Genomic DNA, 15,778 nt, shown 5'->3' on the forward strand with positions numbered 1-15,778 from the left:
TCCATTGTTTAGTGCAATTACTTAGGGATTGTATTATGAGACCAAAGGATAGGAAGAACAACCCACCCAGTCGTTTGGCCAAGACAGGACCGTGCTGCAGAGCTGCTCTATTTTCCCTGCACAGGTCCCTCCCTTCCTATCAGCTCTGTCTGTACTATCAGTCCAAGCAGAGGTGCATTGTTTAAAATTGAGTTTCCTCCTTCAAGGAGCTGCTGAAGACCTTGTGCAAGGGCCACAGCCACGGCACAAGCACGGAGCACAATTCCCAGCAATGCAGGTGTAAGGCAGCAAGTCTTACAGCCTAAGGACTTGGGAAGTCCTCGAGTGGCCCAGAAATGCTTCCAAAACGAAATTAGCAGCTCATAATATTGCAGCAACAGTGTGTGTGTCACTTTCATGTCACTGTTAGTTTGTGAATGGAAACAGGCACAGCCCTGGTAAAGTTAATGGAATCTTTGTGATCACTTCAGATTGGCAGCAGCTTCATCACCTTGCTGATAATTAAGCTACAAAGGGTCTAGTAATGAAGCCTTTACCTACCTACCTTCCATGAAAATGACTTTCTGTAGAAGCTGGAGAAGAGGAAAGAACAGTGAAAAATTCCTTTAGATTGACTTGGGCAAGCAGAGGAAGGTTGTTGGTTATTTTTAAATTCAGGTATCGTTTTGGAAAAAGCTACTTCAAATTCTTCCCTCTGGTAATAGGCTTATTCCATACTCAGTGACATCAATGGGATTGCTCACAGAGCATCACCTAAAAATGGCAACTCTTTACAGGGTTTAAGGAATCAAGGGCTAGTGAATTTCAAAAATTCTATTAGAGAGAGGAAGGAAAAAGGATTTAATTATACTAATTCAGAAACTCTATTATCTCCCAATATAGCTTATTAACCCCTGATCAAATTAAGACTAATTCTGTCAGGATTGGTAGCAAAGCTTAAAGGACAAAACCAAAAATCCTGCAGAATTCCTGATTTCCCACCAGATTTAGGCAAAACAAAAATTTGCTCACTTTCTCTTGCTTTTCTCTCTTACCAAGTCCCAGACTTCTCAAAAGGGTTGGAGTTCCCTCCCCTCATTCTCAAAAGACATCAGCAGTCTACACATTTGACTAACATTTTAGAAGCCAGCTAGGGCACTGGAAGTATAGAGGAATGTTAATTTCGGAAAGAAAATCTCAGAAAATGTTTCAGAGTAGCAGCACAAGTGTCCTAGTTCTCAAAAATAGAAACACTGTTTGACAGTTTTACCTCCTATACAGAGCCTGAAGCTTCTGCTGCTCATCATCTCCATTAAAAAAAAGCCATGTCGATTTTTACTCAACTGTTTCCTATTTTAGCTTAGGAGGAACGTGACAAGCTATTTCAGGAGGGCATAATAGAAATCAGTTATTTTTTGCAGTTTTGCCTCATAATGAGGTACACACACATTCTACTCTCTGCACTAAGCTCCTACCTCACACTGATGTCAGACCTGACCTCAAGCACCAGTCATCAGCTGGGGACCACTGGGAACAAATAGAATACTAGAATGCTTTAGGTTATCCTGCACCATCAGTAGTAATTCATGTGCCATGCTTTAGTCACAAGGTGCTGCTGAAATACAATGAAGACAATTTAAATGAAAGCATATTCCAATGTTTTTGAAATAAGTATGCAGGATATTTGATTTATAAGTGAAAGATAAGAACTGCATCATGAGAACTGCTGAAAAGCTTTCTCTCATGGAACTTCCACAGGTCACTGACTGTCCTTATGCTCTCAGGCCTGCACCAAGCCAGGTCTAGAAGCATGACAGATCTGTTCATCCCCAGTACCATAACCATGCATCCCAAATGCACAGAACTGTAATTTCATTCTTACTAAAAGCCTCCCACCACCATACTGCCAGTGCAAGTGGCTTTTCTAAGAGATGTTGGTGTGCTCAGTTCACACCCTCAGAGAAACAAGTTAGTCCTACTTGAACACCCCAGGGTGTTCACACAGCAGTGAACGATGCACCCTGAAAAAAACCCACAACTACTCTCCAACTTATTTGGGTACTTAGGCTATTACAGTGCTCAAAAGCAATATGAGCCAGTTGTAAGAAGACAGTTTCAAATGTCCAAGCCAGTTCTCCTGGTTTAATACAGTTTTAATGAACATCAGTCCAAGAGATCACTTGATAGTATGAGGTACATTCCTTGACCACATATGGCTGTGCTTAAGGAAAAGGACAAACATATAATTAAATTAAATACTGTAATTTAATTTAGTAGATTAATTATCAAGTTAAAAAAATTATAATTAACTATTAACATTAATGACTTGAGACCTTTTAGAAAGCATGAGTCCAAAAGGAAATATTCACAGATGGTCACAGACTTGTAGTGTTTCCACCAGCACTGCCACCTGCAACAGTCTCTTAAAGGACTATTTGTTCAATGAAGAAATTGGTCTTCAGTCTGTAAGAGGAACGTTGGCTCTGCTACTTTGCGTGGTCTTCCAGGAGGTACACGATGAGCTCGTAGGTGGACAGGACAATGGCTGTGTTTGGGATCTGCCGGATGAGCTGGGCAAAGAGTCCTCTGTAGAAGGCCAGGTACCCCTCTTCCCGAGCCACCAGGCGGGCAGTCTGGATGAAAGCCTTGTACTTGGTGCCCTCCTCTCGCAGCCGTGTCCGGATCACCTCTGCACAGGGACCAGAGCCACAGTTACCAAGGAGCAGAAAGCTCCTGAGTGCAAACCCCAGCGACAGCGAAACCTTCTGCAGCAGCTGCCAGCCAGCACACCCAGCCACAGAACCCTGGACACTGCCCTTCAGGCAAGAGGAAGAGCTAAAGAGGAGTTCTCTTTCATGTGGAATAAATGAACGATTGCCTCATTGAAGCTAATACAGATCTAAATGCTTTACTGATGCTCACATAATCAATATTGCTCCTTCTACACAACCATGTCATTCACATCTATCCAAAAAGACCAACACTGTTCAGCCCCCAAGTGCTTCCCACAACCTGACCACAGAATCCCAGAGGCTGTGGGTACTTACCCAGCTGAGGCTCCTGGTTAGAACAGTCACATTATGCAATCAGTTTTTTGGTGGCTTTTGAGTTGTTCTTGAACTAGCAAGTCCCAGTCACCAACCACATGTCTAACTAGGAGTAGTGGGACCAGTACTGAAAATGCCAGTGCAGAAGCCAAAGTAACATGCATCTGGCCCTTCAAACAGCTACGGGTTTGACAGCCCTAGACCCTGCATTTGTCTTGGATTCCAGACAACAGCTGCTGTAGTACACTCACAAATGGAAGGGTTAACATACCATGAGGATAAGCAATACAGGAGGCACAGCCCTTGGAAACAGCAGCAGCAACCATCAGTCCAAAGAAGCTTGTCGAGGTCCTCTCGGTCCCGGTAGAAGAAGGGGGCAGCTGGACTTCCTTTAAGTGCTTTTTTAAACTTTCATAAATAGCAAAGCAGATAATGGTCTCAGAAATCCCTGCATAGGAGGCAGTCAGCCCCCTATAGAAACCACGGACACCTTCTGTCTGGTAAACATATCTAGCACACTGCAAAGCATTCATTGGTTTGGAGCCCCTCACTCTACAAAACAAACAGAACAGAGCATATCATGAGTCAAGAAAAATAATTAATATTAAAAAACCCCTTATGGCTTTCAATACTTTTTATAACTACAGAAATGGTTCTCTAAGTTATACTCCAGAATTCTCCTAGGAAAGCTGCACAGAGCAGGACTACAGTGCTAAGAGAGCACACTTGGCTTTGCTATTTCACTAATACATACTCATAATTCCTTCAGCTCAAGTTCAATTCATTCTGTCACAGTTCACACCAAGGCCTTAAAAGACAATAAGCACTGAAGACACACATCTTTGTGTCAAACTGGTGATTCCATTTAAAGCCATCTTCAGCAGGCCAAGAGACAGAAGTCTGCTGCATGAGACATGATCCTTCATTTTAAGAGGCAGCACTCAGTTCAAAGGTGCCACCCTGCAAAATGCTGGAATTAAGTCTTATAAATTATTTATAAGGTTGTCGTGCCTTATAAGATCCTTTTTATCTGACCTAGCATGTCCTTGCAGGAAGGAATTTCCATTCTAAGCAGTCAGGTTATTAGCAGAGTCCCTTATTGCTTTGATATCCACCACTGACTGTGAAGCATTCAACTAAAAGAAACTGCTGTCAAATTCCCTGTGTCTTCTGGATGCGTGGTTAACAGTGACACAATGGTGAAGGAGGCAAAAGAACATTAAACCACTGCAGCAGATCCTTATTGCCTGTAGCAAGTTCTATGAAATAAACTGCTGGGTGTTCATCCCAATTTGAAGGCAGCACCATTTCTGTTACAGCCTCCTGAGTACCCCACCTGTCTGACCTGGGACAGTGCAGGTGATGCTGCCAAAAGGACACACACTCCACCCTCATGATCAGCCTCCCACATGAGCTCCCATGGCCCTTCCGCTGTATCATAACCTTCTGCCCTCAACATATTTATCCTCATCTTCAACCCCAGAACTACAGGGGATTCTGTAACCAACAGAGAGAAAAATAATGCTATGCTGAACTAAAGATTTACAGTGAAACCAGAGGCTGAACCTCACCCAGCACTCAAGGCAACTCCCACATCATCTCAACAGTCTCTGTGCATCAAACTGGATAAAGACACGCAGAACATGAACCTTAAATCTGACCACACAGAAACATGGCTTGAAGGGTGGAACTGAGAATCAGGGAAAAACTGGGCAAGATCTATCAAAGTACAAAGAGCCATGAGTAAAACCAGAATGGTTCAGCTTTCCAGAGGCTCCTGTGGCCCCCCAGAGGCTCCCATTACCCCATCAGTCACTCACTTCCGTTCCAGCTGCATTCTTGTTTTCACCATCCATATAGGGTTCATCAGGGAATTTGTGATAAAGGCTGAAAAAACACGACCACAAGTGCAGCTGAAGCCAGGCCATTGTATTGCCATGAACCTTACACCCTGTGCAGTGAGAGACTTTCAAAAGCCACACAGCTGCACAGCTTTCAACTTCATGTTAAAATTCAGGAACATCAACCCATGGATTCTTCCTTTTTGCACCTATTTTAATATGTGTGTCATGCTCCTGAAGGCTGTTGCAGACAAGATCCCTTCCTTACTGGCAGGATTTGGAATTCCAGCTCCAAGGAAACCCGTGGGACACAAGCCTGAACTGGACTCGTGCTCCCCAGGGCTGTAGGTGGTGCCATTGAGCTGCTCATTAACAGAACCCACCCCTAATTAAGAGCTTACTTTGGGAATGATTATTTTTAGTGACCACTCTGGTGACTGAACTAGGGGAGCTCTTCTGCAGTATTTTTCCTACAAGAACAAACTATTTTTCCCAGTCTGGTAGGAAAAATACAACATCCTGAAACAATCTGGCAAAAGCAGTATCAGAAGTTTAATTGTGTTTACTAATATTTTTTCCTTGCATTAAGAGACATGACCAGAGCATTGCATTGGAAAAAACATCCTAAATTAGTAAACAACAATCTAGAAATATTTCCGTGCTGCACAGAAAAGCAGTTCCTCTGTAGAAAAGGAGAGCTAGGAGCTAGCAAACTCCTGGGGTTTGGCATGTACCACCTCAGATTAAGGGCACATTTTCAGCACCTGCCAGACACTGGCCCCTGTTCCTGGAATTACAAACACTCACCTGCAGAACCTGCAGAACAGATGTGCACAATGTTGCTGTTGGGCACAAACATGCTGTTAAACTGCTCTTTGGCTTTGGAGTAGCAGCCAAAATAGACAGCTCTGTGGGGAAAACCAGAGAAAAGCCATGTAAAACAATGTCAAACTAGACCATTACTGCTCTTTGCCCAGCCCCCTGAAAACCACAACAGTCTGAAGAGGCCTCCACATGACTACTTCCACCTGCATGGACACAGGGGGTTTGTTTTCTTCCTTCCCCGACACTGCAGTGCCACAGTTTGACTTGACACCCAGAGGGCAGGAATATTTTGCTGTGGGAGGCACCGTGGTGCTGCAGACAGCACGAGTGGGTTGCATGGCAAAGCAGAGCCCTGGATTCAGAGCCCTGCTGCAGAGGTTACCTGCACAGAAACAGGATTCCCTGCTTCTGTGGGGGACATCCCCCCTACCAGGCAGGAGGCCAGAGGTTCCTTTCTGACTGGAAAACTGGTTCTAACTGGTTCAGTTTCAGGCAGAGAATATCTGCCAGTATCCAAAGTGCTAATGAGTTTTATCATTTCCTAGACAGAGATCTTCCGCCCTGCCAAGAACAGGGCAAACTCTGGTGCTGCTGAAAGAGGGACACACCCCCCTTTTGGGGCTGTGTGGCAGCAATGAGACTCCTTCTCCCTCAGCTGCAGTTTTTCATTTGAGAAGAATTTAGGCAAGTAAGGCCCATTAAGCCACTCCTGTCCCCTGGCCTGCAGCTCCCACTCACTGCTAAGCAGGCACTGATACCTGTCCTAGGGAAGCAGGACGTTTGAATAATGCAATTATTAACCTACAGACTTTTCTGCACTGCTTTCTCTTCCTTTTCAAGATCAGAAGTAGCTCTTGCAATGACTTGGAACTTAAGTAGAGCTGGCATTTAAGTGCCTTATTTACTCTGCACCTTCCAGTGTTATAGAAGTGTAAGCCAGATTTTTATCAGCATTTCTTGATGTGTACACTGAGCAGAATGCAGACACAAATCTCAGTTTACAGAAGGGATAACTTCATGGCCCATTATTTTGAACCACAAATGCACTGCAACATTTGTGTTGCCACCTTAAACATGGCTTTTAGCAATAGTTTAACTATTTACCTTGATGGTGCAACTCCAACCAAGTTTGGACCCAGCCCTCGGAAGAGTGACCTTGGTCCTTCTTTTTCCAGAATTGACCTTAAAATAAAAGACAAACAGGGAAGGAGAAGATAGTATTTGGGTTAAAAGTTAGTGTCTTGTTCTGTTGGGCAGAGAGCCAAAAGAACTACATAACAGCAAAGACTATGACTTGTGGAGCTGTTAGATTTTAATCTACATGATATACTTCAAAATAAGTGGAATTATACACTGAGTAAAAACCACTGTACCATAAAATTCAGTGCTCTACAGGCAAATGGGTGTCAAATGGCACGAGGTTATGATTTCCATTCTTTGAAAGCTGTCAGGAATTGAATTAAAGTTTCATGGAGAAGCCAATGACAGCTGACTCTGATGAACAAAGAATATTTTTAGTGTTTTCTGTATCTAAGCAATTCAGAAGTTTGCTTCCCATACAATCTGTACAGAGGAATGTGAAAAAAAAAATCCTTTTTCCTTTCACAGCTACCTAAGGATGTGCTTCTCCCCCCAGGAAAGCTGAATGTGGCAATGCCACCACAAACAATGAGAGTGCACAGTCTGCCAGACAGCAGCTCTCTTCACTGAGCTCACCCTGGGAAAAGCAGACAAGAAATCCGGGGTGGCTCCGGGCTCTGGGTCGCCCACTGCACCCTCTGCAGCTGCCAGCCTTTCAGTTTGCTCTCCAGGTCACTGGCACTGCTCAGAGTGCTCCCCACAGATTTCAACCCAGCCTCATTAGGCAGGAGGAGCTCCTGAAACACGTTTGTTTTCTGCAGCAGAGCTGAACTTTCTGTATAAACTCCAGGGCTGAGTGTTTCCAAGGAGACAGATCCACCAACTACTTGTTCTTTGTCACTTAACAGTCACGACTGCAGCTTCCAGCTGGGCTAACTCATCGGAATCCTAAATGGATTAGACAAAACCAGCCTGCCCTTCTGGAGTGCTTTCTATCAGCAGCAGGCTGAGCCTGCCCTCTGGTACCTGTTTTCTTTCTATCTACACGAGTCAAGGCCTTTCACACTTAACACCTTTAACTCTCACAGAGCAGTTTTACTGGCAGGGCTCTCATGGCTTCTTCCTTAGCCACACAATTTTCCCAAACCATGAGGTCCAAGTCATGTCCAGTTTGGCAATGATCAGGACTGAGAAAGGGATGAAAGAGTAAAAACCAAGGGACCAAGCTTCACTTATTTCTTCAAACATTTGTATTTTCTCATGTCATAATCAATAGCATTATCTGCTTCTCACAGATGCTGCCTGCAAGGGAATGACAGCAGAAATACCTCGCTCTCACTTCTCAAGCATCTAAAATAATCAGGTTGAAAACTTGGCAATACACACAGCTAAGCAATTCCTGAAGTGAAATGAAATCAAGATCCCAGTCACCAAACTTAATGAGCTTAATAAATATATTAAAAGGCTGGCCCATTTTAAACCATTTCTTCTCTCCCTAAAAATAAAAAGACAACCCCAGAAAAAGATGGGCCCAGAGGATGAATTAAGATCTTTCTGCCTCAAAAGTTTCACTTTCTTTAGTCACAGCTGCCTAAAGTCCAGTGTTGCAAGGTGAAAAGATAGCAAAGGAAAGGGCATTAAAATCAAAGCAACTGGCACTGCCTTATGCATTCAGTCACGAATTGCTCTAGACTCACCTCTGAGTAGACAAAGAAATGTTTGGCAGGGGAGAACAGGCTGTTTACAATACAGAAACTCAAGTCCCAGAATGACTCCAGCCAGAGAGCTCTGCAGAGAATTTGAATTAGCACTCCAGTGTTATATAACTGTGCAGCTTCTCCCCAGGCAGCCTGCCAGGCGTGCTGGCCTTACATAAAACCATTCAGCTTGCACTGCTGCTCGCTATTTTCCTTGGCACTCCTGCCACCTGATCTCAGCAGGACCTCTGCATCACCCTGGGCTGCCCCAGCAGCCAAACAAACCCAGTCCTTCTGCAGGAGGTCTGACCATAAATCCATGGTGCTTTGGTATGGACACACAGTAGTGAGACTGCCATAGATGCTGGTGGAACTTTGAGCAGCTCTTAGATAATTTCACATTTCCTCTTCTTTATGAACACACATCTGAAAGGGAGCAGCTAGAATATCAAACACTGCAGCCTGAACCACTCAAGGCTTTTAACAGACTAAGACAGGTATAGCCAGGACTGATGCATAAGGATGATGAGCAAAGACAACACCTAGCACAGAGGAGAGCTCAGCACAGCTGAGGGGTAAAAGCCCCCAGGACCCCCACAGGATTTAGTGAAGTGGAAGTGGGAACGGTCAATGAGAGGAGGAGCAGCACTCACTTGAGAACACTGAAGAGCCCAGGGGACACAGACGTTGGCCTGACCATTCCTTCCCCACTGATGGTCCCCAGCTGCACCTGGGGGTAGTAGACAGTCCTGAAGGCCAGCTTTGAAGACTGAAGCCTGGTCTTTATCACCTCTAAGGGACAGGTGAAGATGGCTCCAACTGTTCCTCCACACCTGCAATTCAAAGAGAAGGCAGAATGTGACAAGGGCTGCTGCAGGATGTGCAGAAGCACAGCACAGAAATGCACTCTGAAGCCTCCTCCTGCTATTCCACACCGGACAAGGCTTTGGGAAACAGGCAGGGCAGACTGTTCCCATGCCCTGGGGAGGGACGAGACTGGTAAACACAAAGGTGATACCAACACCAAATATCCCTGAGTGACCACGGGGTCAGGGGACCACTGACGGGTGCCATGTCCTGCCACGACTTGGGAGTTCTGCCTGTAAAAACTTCCATGGCATCCATCTGTCAGAGCCTGCTGTCCTAAAACACAACAGCCTTGGATGGATTTTTCTGATGGGAAGCAGGAAGCTGCCAGATGAGAACAAGCCACTGGGGATTAGGACACTACAGAATGAAAAAAATAATATAATTCTTCACCATTTCAGTACTTATGAGTAAAGAACTGTCTTCAGAAGCAGCAAATACCAAAAATACACTAAACTAGGCACTCAATATCAACTTTTTTTAGGGGGGAAAGAGGGAAGGAAGCAGCAAGGATGAGAAGGAAGGGATGAAGAGTTGGCAAACAGAATAACAGGGCAGAAATGCTCCCAAAGAACAGACCTCCCATACTCTGATATAGAGGGACAAAAATGAAATATTATACACACATGACCCTATAACAGGCATATATTAATCTTAATACAATCAGACTGAGCTTCAAAAAAAGCACATTGGGCCAAGAATATAATGTGTATGAGTCCTAATTTTAATTTTTATCAGTGGTCTGGAAAGTGACTGGTCAAACTATTTTTCTCTCTGCTGCTGTTCCTCTTAGGTAATTGAATGTTCCTTCTGGCAAACCTCATGATTAAACATAATGCTGAGGCTGGCTAAAAGGTAATATATCTACATTTTATTACTCAAACACACTGGGATTTAGGAAGACTTAAGTAAATATTTCAGGTTTCTTGCAAGGTCATTTACTACAGCTGAACTGACTAGGAAATATTTTCCTTGTTTGCACAAGTGTCAAAGCATGTGATTGCTTCAGAAACCCGTGTTTATGATTTTCCTTAGAAAACACCAGGGGTCAACAACTTAAATCTCTTTCATGTTCATGTGAAATTGCAATTTTGGTAGTTTTCCATGCAAGGGAGATGAATTTTAAAAAATAACTGTACCCTTTTTCTTGTGTACAAAACCCCACAGTGCTTTCTAAAGAACATTGCATGCACTAATTTGGGAACAGAGATCCACAGGAGGACATTAATAAAGGCATTAGTGGGTATTTTCTAAAGCCCCTTCCAGACATAACTACCTCAGTAGGAGAATCTTTTTTTAAACACAAGGGAAAGGGCAAGAAAAGAATGGCACAAAGACCCAAGCTGTAGATGCACACCAGCTCATGAATGCAGCTTATTTTGCCTGCTGAAGCAGTGTATTTTACATGAACAGAAACCATTCTCTGCCAAAGCCCAAAGTCCCACACGTGCATTAACAGCGTGGCCACCCAGGCTGTGCAGCCACAGAAATCCAGGTTCTTTTCCAGGCTCCAAAGAACACCCCAGACCCCAGGGAACACAACTTCCTCACCACAGCTTTCAGGTTCTGCAGGATTCTGTCCAAGTAGGAGCCAAACTGTGCTTTTCAAATGCAAATGCACCCACCACAAGGAACTGCTTTCATGGAGACTGGTAATATCATTTAACAGCATTGTTCAGTTCCTCTTCCTTGCTGAAAGGGATGGAAACCTAAACTAGGGACAATTCACACGTGCACAATGACAGACACTGTAAGAAAGAGCTTTGCTTCATCCCTCGGAAAGCTTTTGAGCTTTGGCTGAAGTCACTGAGCTGATCATGAACTCAGCACAGCAGCTGGAATTGTGTCACCTGGCTCTGAAACACCAGTGCTCCCAGCCCTTATCAGCCTCTGATTGTTCTGTGCACTCAGGCAGGGCTTGGAGCTGAGCCCTCTGGGGGTCCACACAGCTCAGGGGGAAATGGCTGCAGCTCATCCTTCTCCCTTTTGTCAGATGCCTCTCACACTGCTCACACTGCTCTGAAATGACATTTCAGGGGGAAGAATCCCATCAGGAATGGCTTCTCCAGCAAACCCTTTCCTGCTCCCACAGCTCAGACATGACCTGGAACAGAAAGTGTCCCCCCACTGCTGCCTTTCCAACCGTGTCTATCCAATACAGACACACATATGTGCAATTAACTCCTGACTAATCAACACCTTCAGAGCAACTGCAAGTCTGGGGGAACTTCATCAAGGTGATTGGATTGGATTGCCTTAATTCCCAGTTCCTTTATCTACCAATGCCCCACTACTGTGTTTTCAGTCTTCAGTCCCCATTTATTTCACATTAAAACAATACTTTGACAGTAACAATTCATCAATTCAGAGCACTGAAACTCTATTTTCTATTTCTGAACTACCAGCTGCTCAGCCTAGTGACTCCTTGCCCCACAGTTTTTTAGCCTCTCTGGCACATTCTCTCCAGATCAGCTGTCTTCTTGCCTTCCCAGCCCACTCCTTGCCTTTCAGCCTTTCAGTCTGATAATCCAGTTAATCTATGCAGCCTTTAATATTTAAGTACTTCTGCTAATGCATATATAATCCTCTGATACTAACTCATCATGTGGGTATCTGCAACACCAGTTTTAACAGCTTGGAGTTTGTGTAGTCAGTGGAACATTTAAGAAAAAAAAAACGTTATCTAACAGCAATTCTCAAGAGTGTCACCAGGGTGTACACATTACATCCCACATATAAACACACTGCAGATAGTTCAAGTGAGGACTTTGATGTACTGGGCAGTTTTTTCAGATGAGATGATCTTCCTTTGCATGGGAATTCCACACATCATCCCCTGGGAAGATGCCTGAAAAACAACAACAGTGCACAGAAGAAACACTTTGTATTCCTAGGGTGTCCCAGATGCCTACATCTGGGAAAAAAGGAGAAACTTCAGCTACATAAACAGCCATAGACCCTGAAACATTCAGGGATATCAAGCAGGATAAATCTGATTTGGGAAAATCGTGAGCTGCAATCCAGGCAAAACCTCCAAGCCTTCACACTGTGAGTCAGGGTTTTGTTGCTGCATCAGTGCAGAACAACAGTTCCAGAGACGTTAAAGCAGTGTTCACTGCACAAGCCTCTTGCAAAAATCCTCACACAGTGTCTAAGTCTGTCCTTAGTGAACAGCACAGAAAGCCCCTGGGAACAAAACACCACGGCAGAGTGTTTCCAACAGGTCAAACGTGGAGACACAGAATGTGCTCTCTACTAACAGCTGAAGGAAAATCATTCACTTCCATCAAGAGAACAATGCTCAAACAACATGCAGAGGACACCATATCAGAATCCAATTCCCATTCTTCTCTTGCTGCCAGGTTTCCATCTGTACAGAGTTCACCCCCAAAGTATCAAAGACCTGCATTTGAAGTAAACTCACTAGCACAACTGACAGAGATGCCAAGAATCTTAATCAGTCCTAGATTCAATCACTGAGCTATATTCTTAATAGAAATATCATGCCAATCTGATTGTTGAAGGAAATCCTGCAGCACAAAGTCCTTCCAGCAGAGCACCACTGACTTCACCAAGATCACAAAGGTGAGGGAGCTGCCTGGTTACAGCAATCACAGCTCACAACCAGCCTGACACATTTTGCTGTGTGTTTGACATTATATTGATTTTCTAGAACGTGCCACATGCTCCAGCATGACACGCACAGCTGAAACAGCAAAGCAGGTTCCACCTTTGATATTTCATTACTGCATTATCCGTACTGTGAACAAAACAAGCTTCTGCATTCTCAGATGCCCAAGGAAACTGGTTTCAGAACAATACAGACTGTTCCTAATGCTTTAATGTTATTAAGCATCCATTCAATTTCCAGCTAAGCACGGTGTTATCAGGTGTAGCTATTCCTGTAAGCGTTTCCTGTGCTCCCTGAGCTGGCACTCTGTTAATGAGGTAGGGAATGCACAGGAGCCTGAAGCAGGAGCAGGGTGGCACAGCCAACCCCAGCACAGCTCCCAGTCCTGGACCACAGGTGAACACTGCTTCTCTCCATAGGTGGAAACATCTCCCAGACTGTCTGTCAGCACCAGCACATTGCTTAACACCACCACTTCTTAGGAAATCTCTGCAGTAACCAGCATTCCTCCAGCTGGGAAGACAACATGGAGTAACCTCTTCTCCCAAAGAAAAACAAGCAACAACTGCACCGACTTCAGCAGGGAGACAGGAGCCCTGAGCTGTGAACACACTGGTGTCTGTTGTGCACCTGGGGCATCACTGTCCTGCTGCTCCTGAAAGCCCCCAGAGCCAGCAGGACTCTGGCTTGCTGCTGCTGTTGGAGCCTGAAGAGGAACTGACAGAAACCAAAGGGCCAACGAGTCTGCCTGCCTGAATGACCTGGTTAATAGGAAACCATCTATTTCAACAGCTGGAGAGCACCCTGCAACACTCAGGTGCATTTCATCACTGCCAAACACTCTACTCTGGCCCCTCAGACTAGCCAAGGCTGGCCTGCCTGCTCTGTGCAAACACAAAGATATGAATTACTTTTTAATCTGACACCACAGCCCATCCCCACCTTCCCAGAAAACCATCACAATACCAATAATGCCTCTATCAAAATTATTTCAAGTGAATGGGTTCCTTTTACTTTCTCTGCAAAAACCACACCTGAACAAAGTACTGGGACCCCTGCAGAAGGCAGGGGTACAATAAATCACCAAGGAAGATGCTGGCTTCCCAGAACTAGATTAAAACACTGATGAGTTTAAAATTCCTATTTATTTATAGTCTGAGGAGTTACATGAGGACAGCAGGGGCTCTGGATGGGCGCTGTTACTATCCAAACAAATTCCACGTGTACACTCAGGTCCAGCTTCTGTCCCAGACTCAGGTACTGCTCTGATGCAAGTGGGCAGGCAGAGGGGACAGAGCAGAAGGGCAGTGTCTCTGAAAAACTTAAGATTTGTTTGGTTTAATAGTGTATTAAATAAACCTATTGCTCCAGGGACATGTCAGAGGAAACAGAAGTATCCTGTTAAGGAACAGAGAAACCAATGGTCTACTATCAGATTTAAACTAACAGCAGGTTTCATGTTGGCTTCCTAACTACTGTCAGCTCACAAGCACTAAGGAACAGTCTATTACTTAGACAATTTAAGCTGTTAAAAAACTGAAATGAAGTATTTCTGACAAGGCCAAAGGTGCACTTAATCTGCACAACAGATGATTAAAACCTAATTTACACCACACAATTATCTTCCCAGGCTACTATTAAAATAACCGCCATAAGTTAATTTCCGAAGGGTTTCAGGTTGGCGCTTTCTGGGTCAGGGCTGTTTCTCTTAGCTGTAACACAACAAACCCAAGAGCTTACAAGTCCCTGAGGCACGAACTGGACCTTCCCGACGCCGGTCCCCACGCTGTGCCCTCGCAGGAGCTCCTGCAGGCCGCGGTGCCGCGGGGATGGCTGAGCACAGCTCGGCCCGCTCCGAGCACGGAGCCGCGGGCCCGGGGCGCTCGGACCGGGTCACTCACCGCCCGGAGCGGGCTCTGCACCGAGCACGGCCGCGGGGGCGGCAGCGCGGCCGGGAGAGCCGGGGGTCGGCAACGGGGACGGGAAAGGAACCGCTCGCCTGCTGAGGGGAACGGAGCAGCGGCCACAGCGGGTCTGTCTGCCCTGAGGGGGCACAGCGGGTCTGTCCGCCCTGAGGGGGCACAGCGGGGCCTGCCTGCCCTGAGGGGGCACATCCCGCGGGCACAGCGGGTCCCGGCCCGGGATCTGTCTGCCCTGAGGGCACAGCGGGTCCCGGCCCGGGCACAGCGGGTCCCGGCCCGTGTCCGTCCCGCGGGGTCCCGGCCCTGCCCCGGTGCCCCGCACTCACCCCCCGGCGAAGAGGTGCAGCAGGGTGTTCTCCTGCGGGCCGCCCGCCATGGCGGTGAGGTGATGAGGGTGGTGAGGATGATGATGATGGTGAGGGCAGGGCGGTGCCGGTGCCGGTGTCCCCGCCGGGCCGCGCGCCGAACGGGCCGCGCGCGCGTGACGCCGCCGGGGCGGGAGGGGGGCGTGTCCGGCGGCCGCGCGTGACGTCACTGCGGGGAGAGAGCGCTAGAGACCCCGCCCCCTCCGTGACGTCACGGGCAGCAGGAGACCAAAAAAACCCCCCAAAAAACCCCAAAAAAAGCGGATTTTAAGGCTCGTGTAATCACAAAGCTGCCGGGAGTGTTTAGGGACGAGGTGCCGGTTATTGAGGGGGGCTGCAGCGCCGGTGAAGCAGCTCCAGGCTGCTTGTGGGGCGCGCTGTGGGTAAAGAACACCGGTCAGCAGGGATCTCACTGCGAGATATTGATCAAAACGGTCCCTTTTCCACCAAAACGGTCCCTTTTCACAAACTGTCCCTTTCCCAGGCGGGTTCTGCCGCAGCGCAGGAGCCGCGCTGTCCCGGGC

At 46.2% G+C, this 15,778-nt stretch overlaps 1 protein-coding gene across 1 annotated transcript; it reads right to left on the bottom strand.

Annotated features, from left to right (window-relative positions):
- Nucleotides 1-2,101: 2,101 nt before the first annotated feature.
- On the bottom strand, nucleotides 2,102-15,390 carry SLC25A33 (solute carrier family 25 member 33). Its single transcript, XM_039727771.1, has 7 exons — nucleotides 15,216-15,390; nucleotides 9,123-9,302; nucleotides 6,797-6,874; nucleotides 5,675-5,775; nucleotides 4,847-4,913; nucleotides 3,298-3,578; nucleotides 2,102-2,668 (listed from the first exon to the last, which is right to left on the bottom strand). Exons 1-7 carry the CDS (start codon nucleotides 15,263-15,265, stop codon nucleotides 2,466-2,468), a joined length of 960 nt encoding a protein of 319 aa, XP_039583705.1. The 5' UTR covers nucleotides 15,266-15,390; the 3' UTR covers nucleotides 2,102-2,465.
- Nucleotides 15,391-15,778: the final 388 nt, after the last annotated feature.

Source organism: Passer montanus, unplaced genomic scaffold (assembly GCF_014805655.1).
Source record: "Passer montanus isolate IOZ18808 unplaced genomic scaffold, ASM1480565v1 scaffold62, whole genome shotgun sequence".
Taxonomy (NCBI): domain Eukaryota; kingdom Metazoa; phylum Chordata; class Aves; order Passeriformes; family Passeridae; genus Passer; species Passer montanus.

Excerpts from the sequence above, each read along its gene's own strand:
- SLC25A33 (XM_039727771.1), bottom strand. The coding sequence starts at position 15,265 with ATGGCGGGCGGCCCGCAGGAGAACACCCTGCTGCACCTCTTCGCCGGG. Across the intron at positions 6,875-9,122 it reads GGGCTCTTCAGTGTTCTCAA|GTCAATTCTGGAAAAAGAAG; the intron begins GTGAGTGCTGCT and ends TTTTATTTTAAG. Across the intron at positions 5,776-6,796 it reads GTTGGAGTTGCACCATCAAG|AGCTGTCTATTTTGGCTGCT; the intron begins GTAAATAGTTAA and ends TTTTCCCCACAG.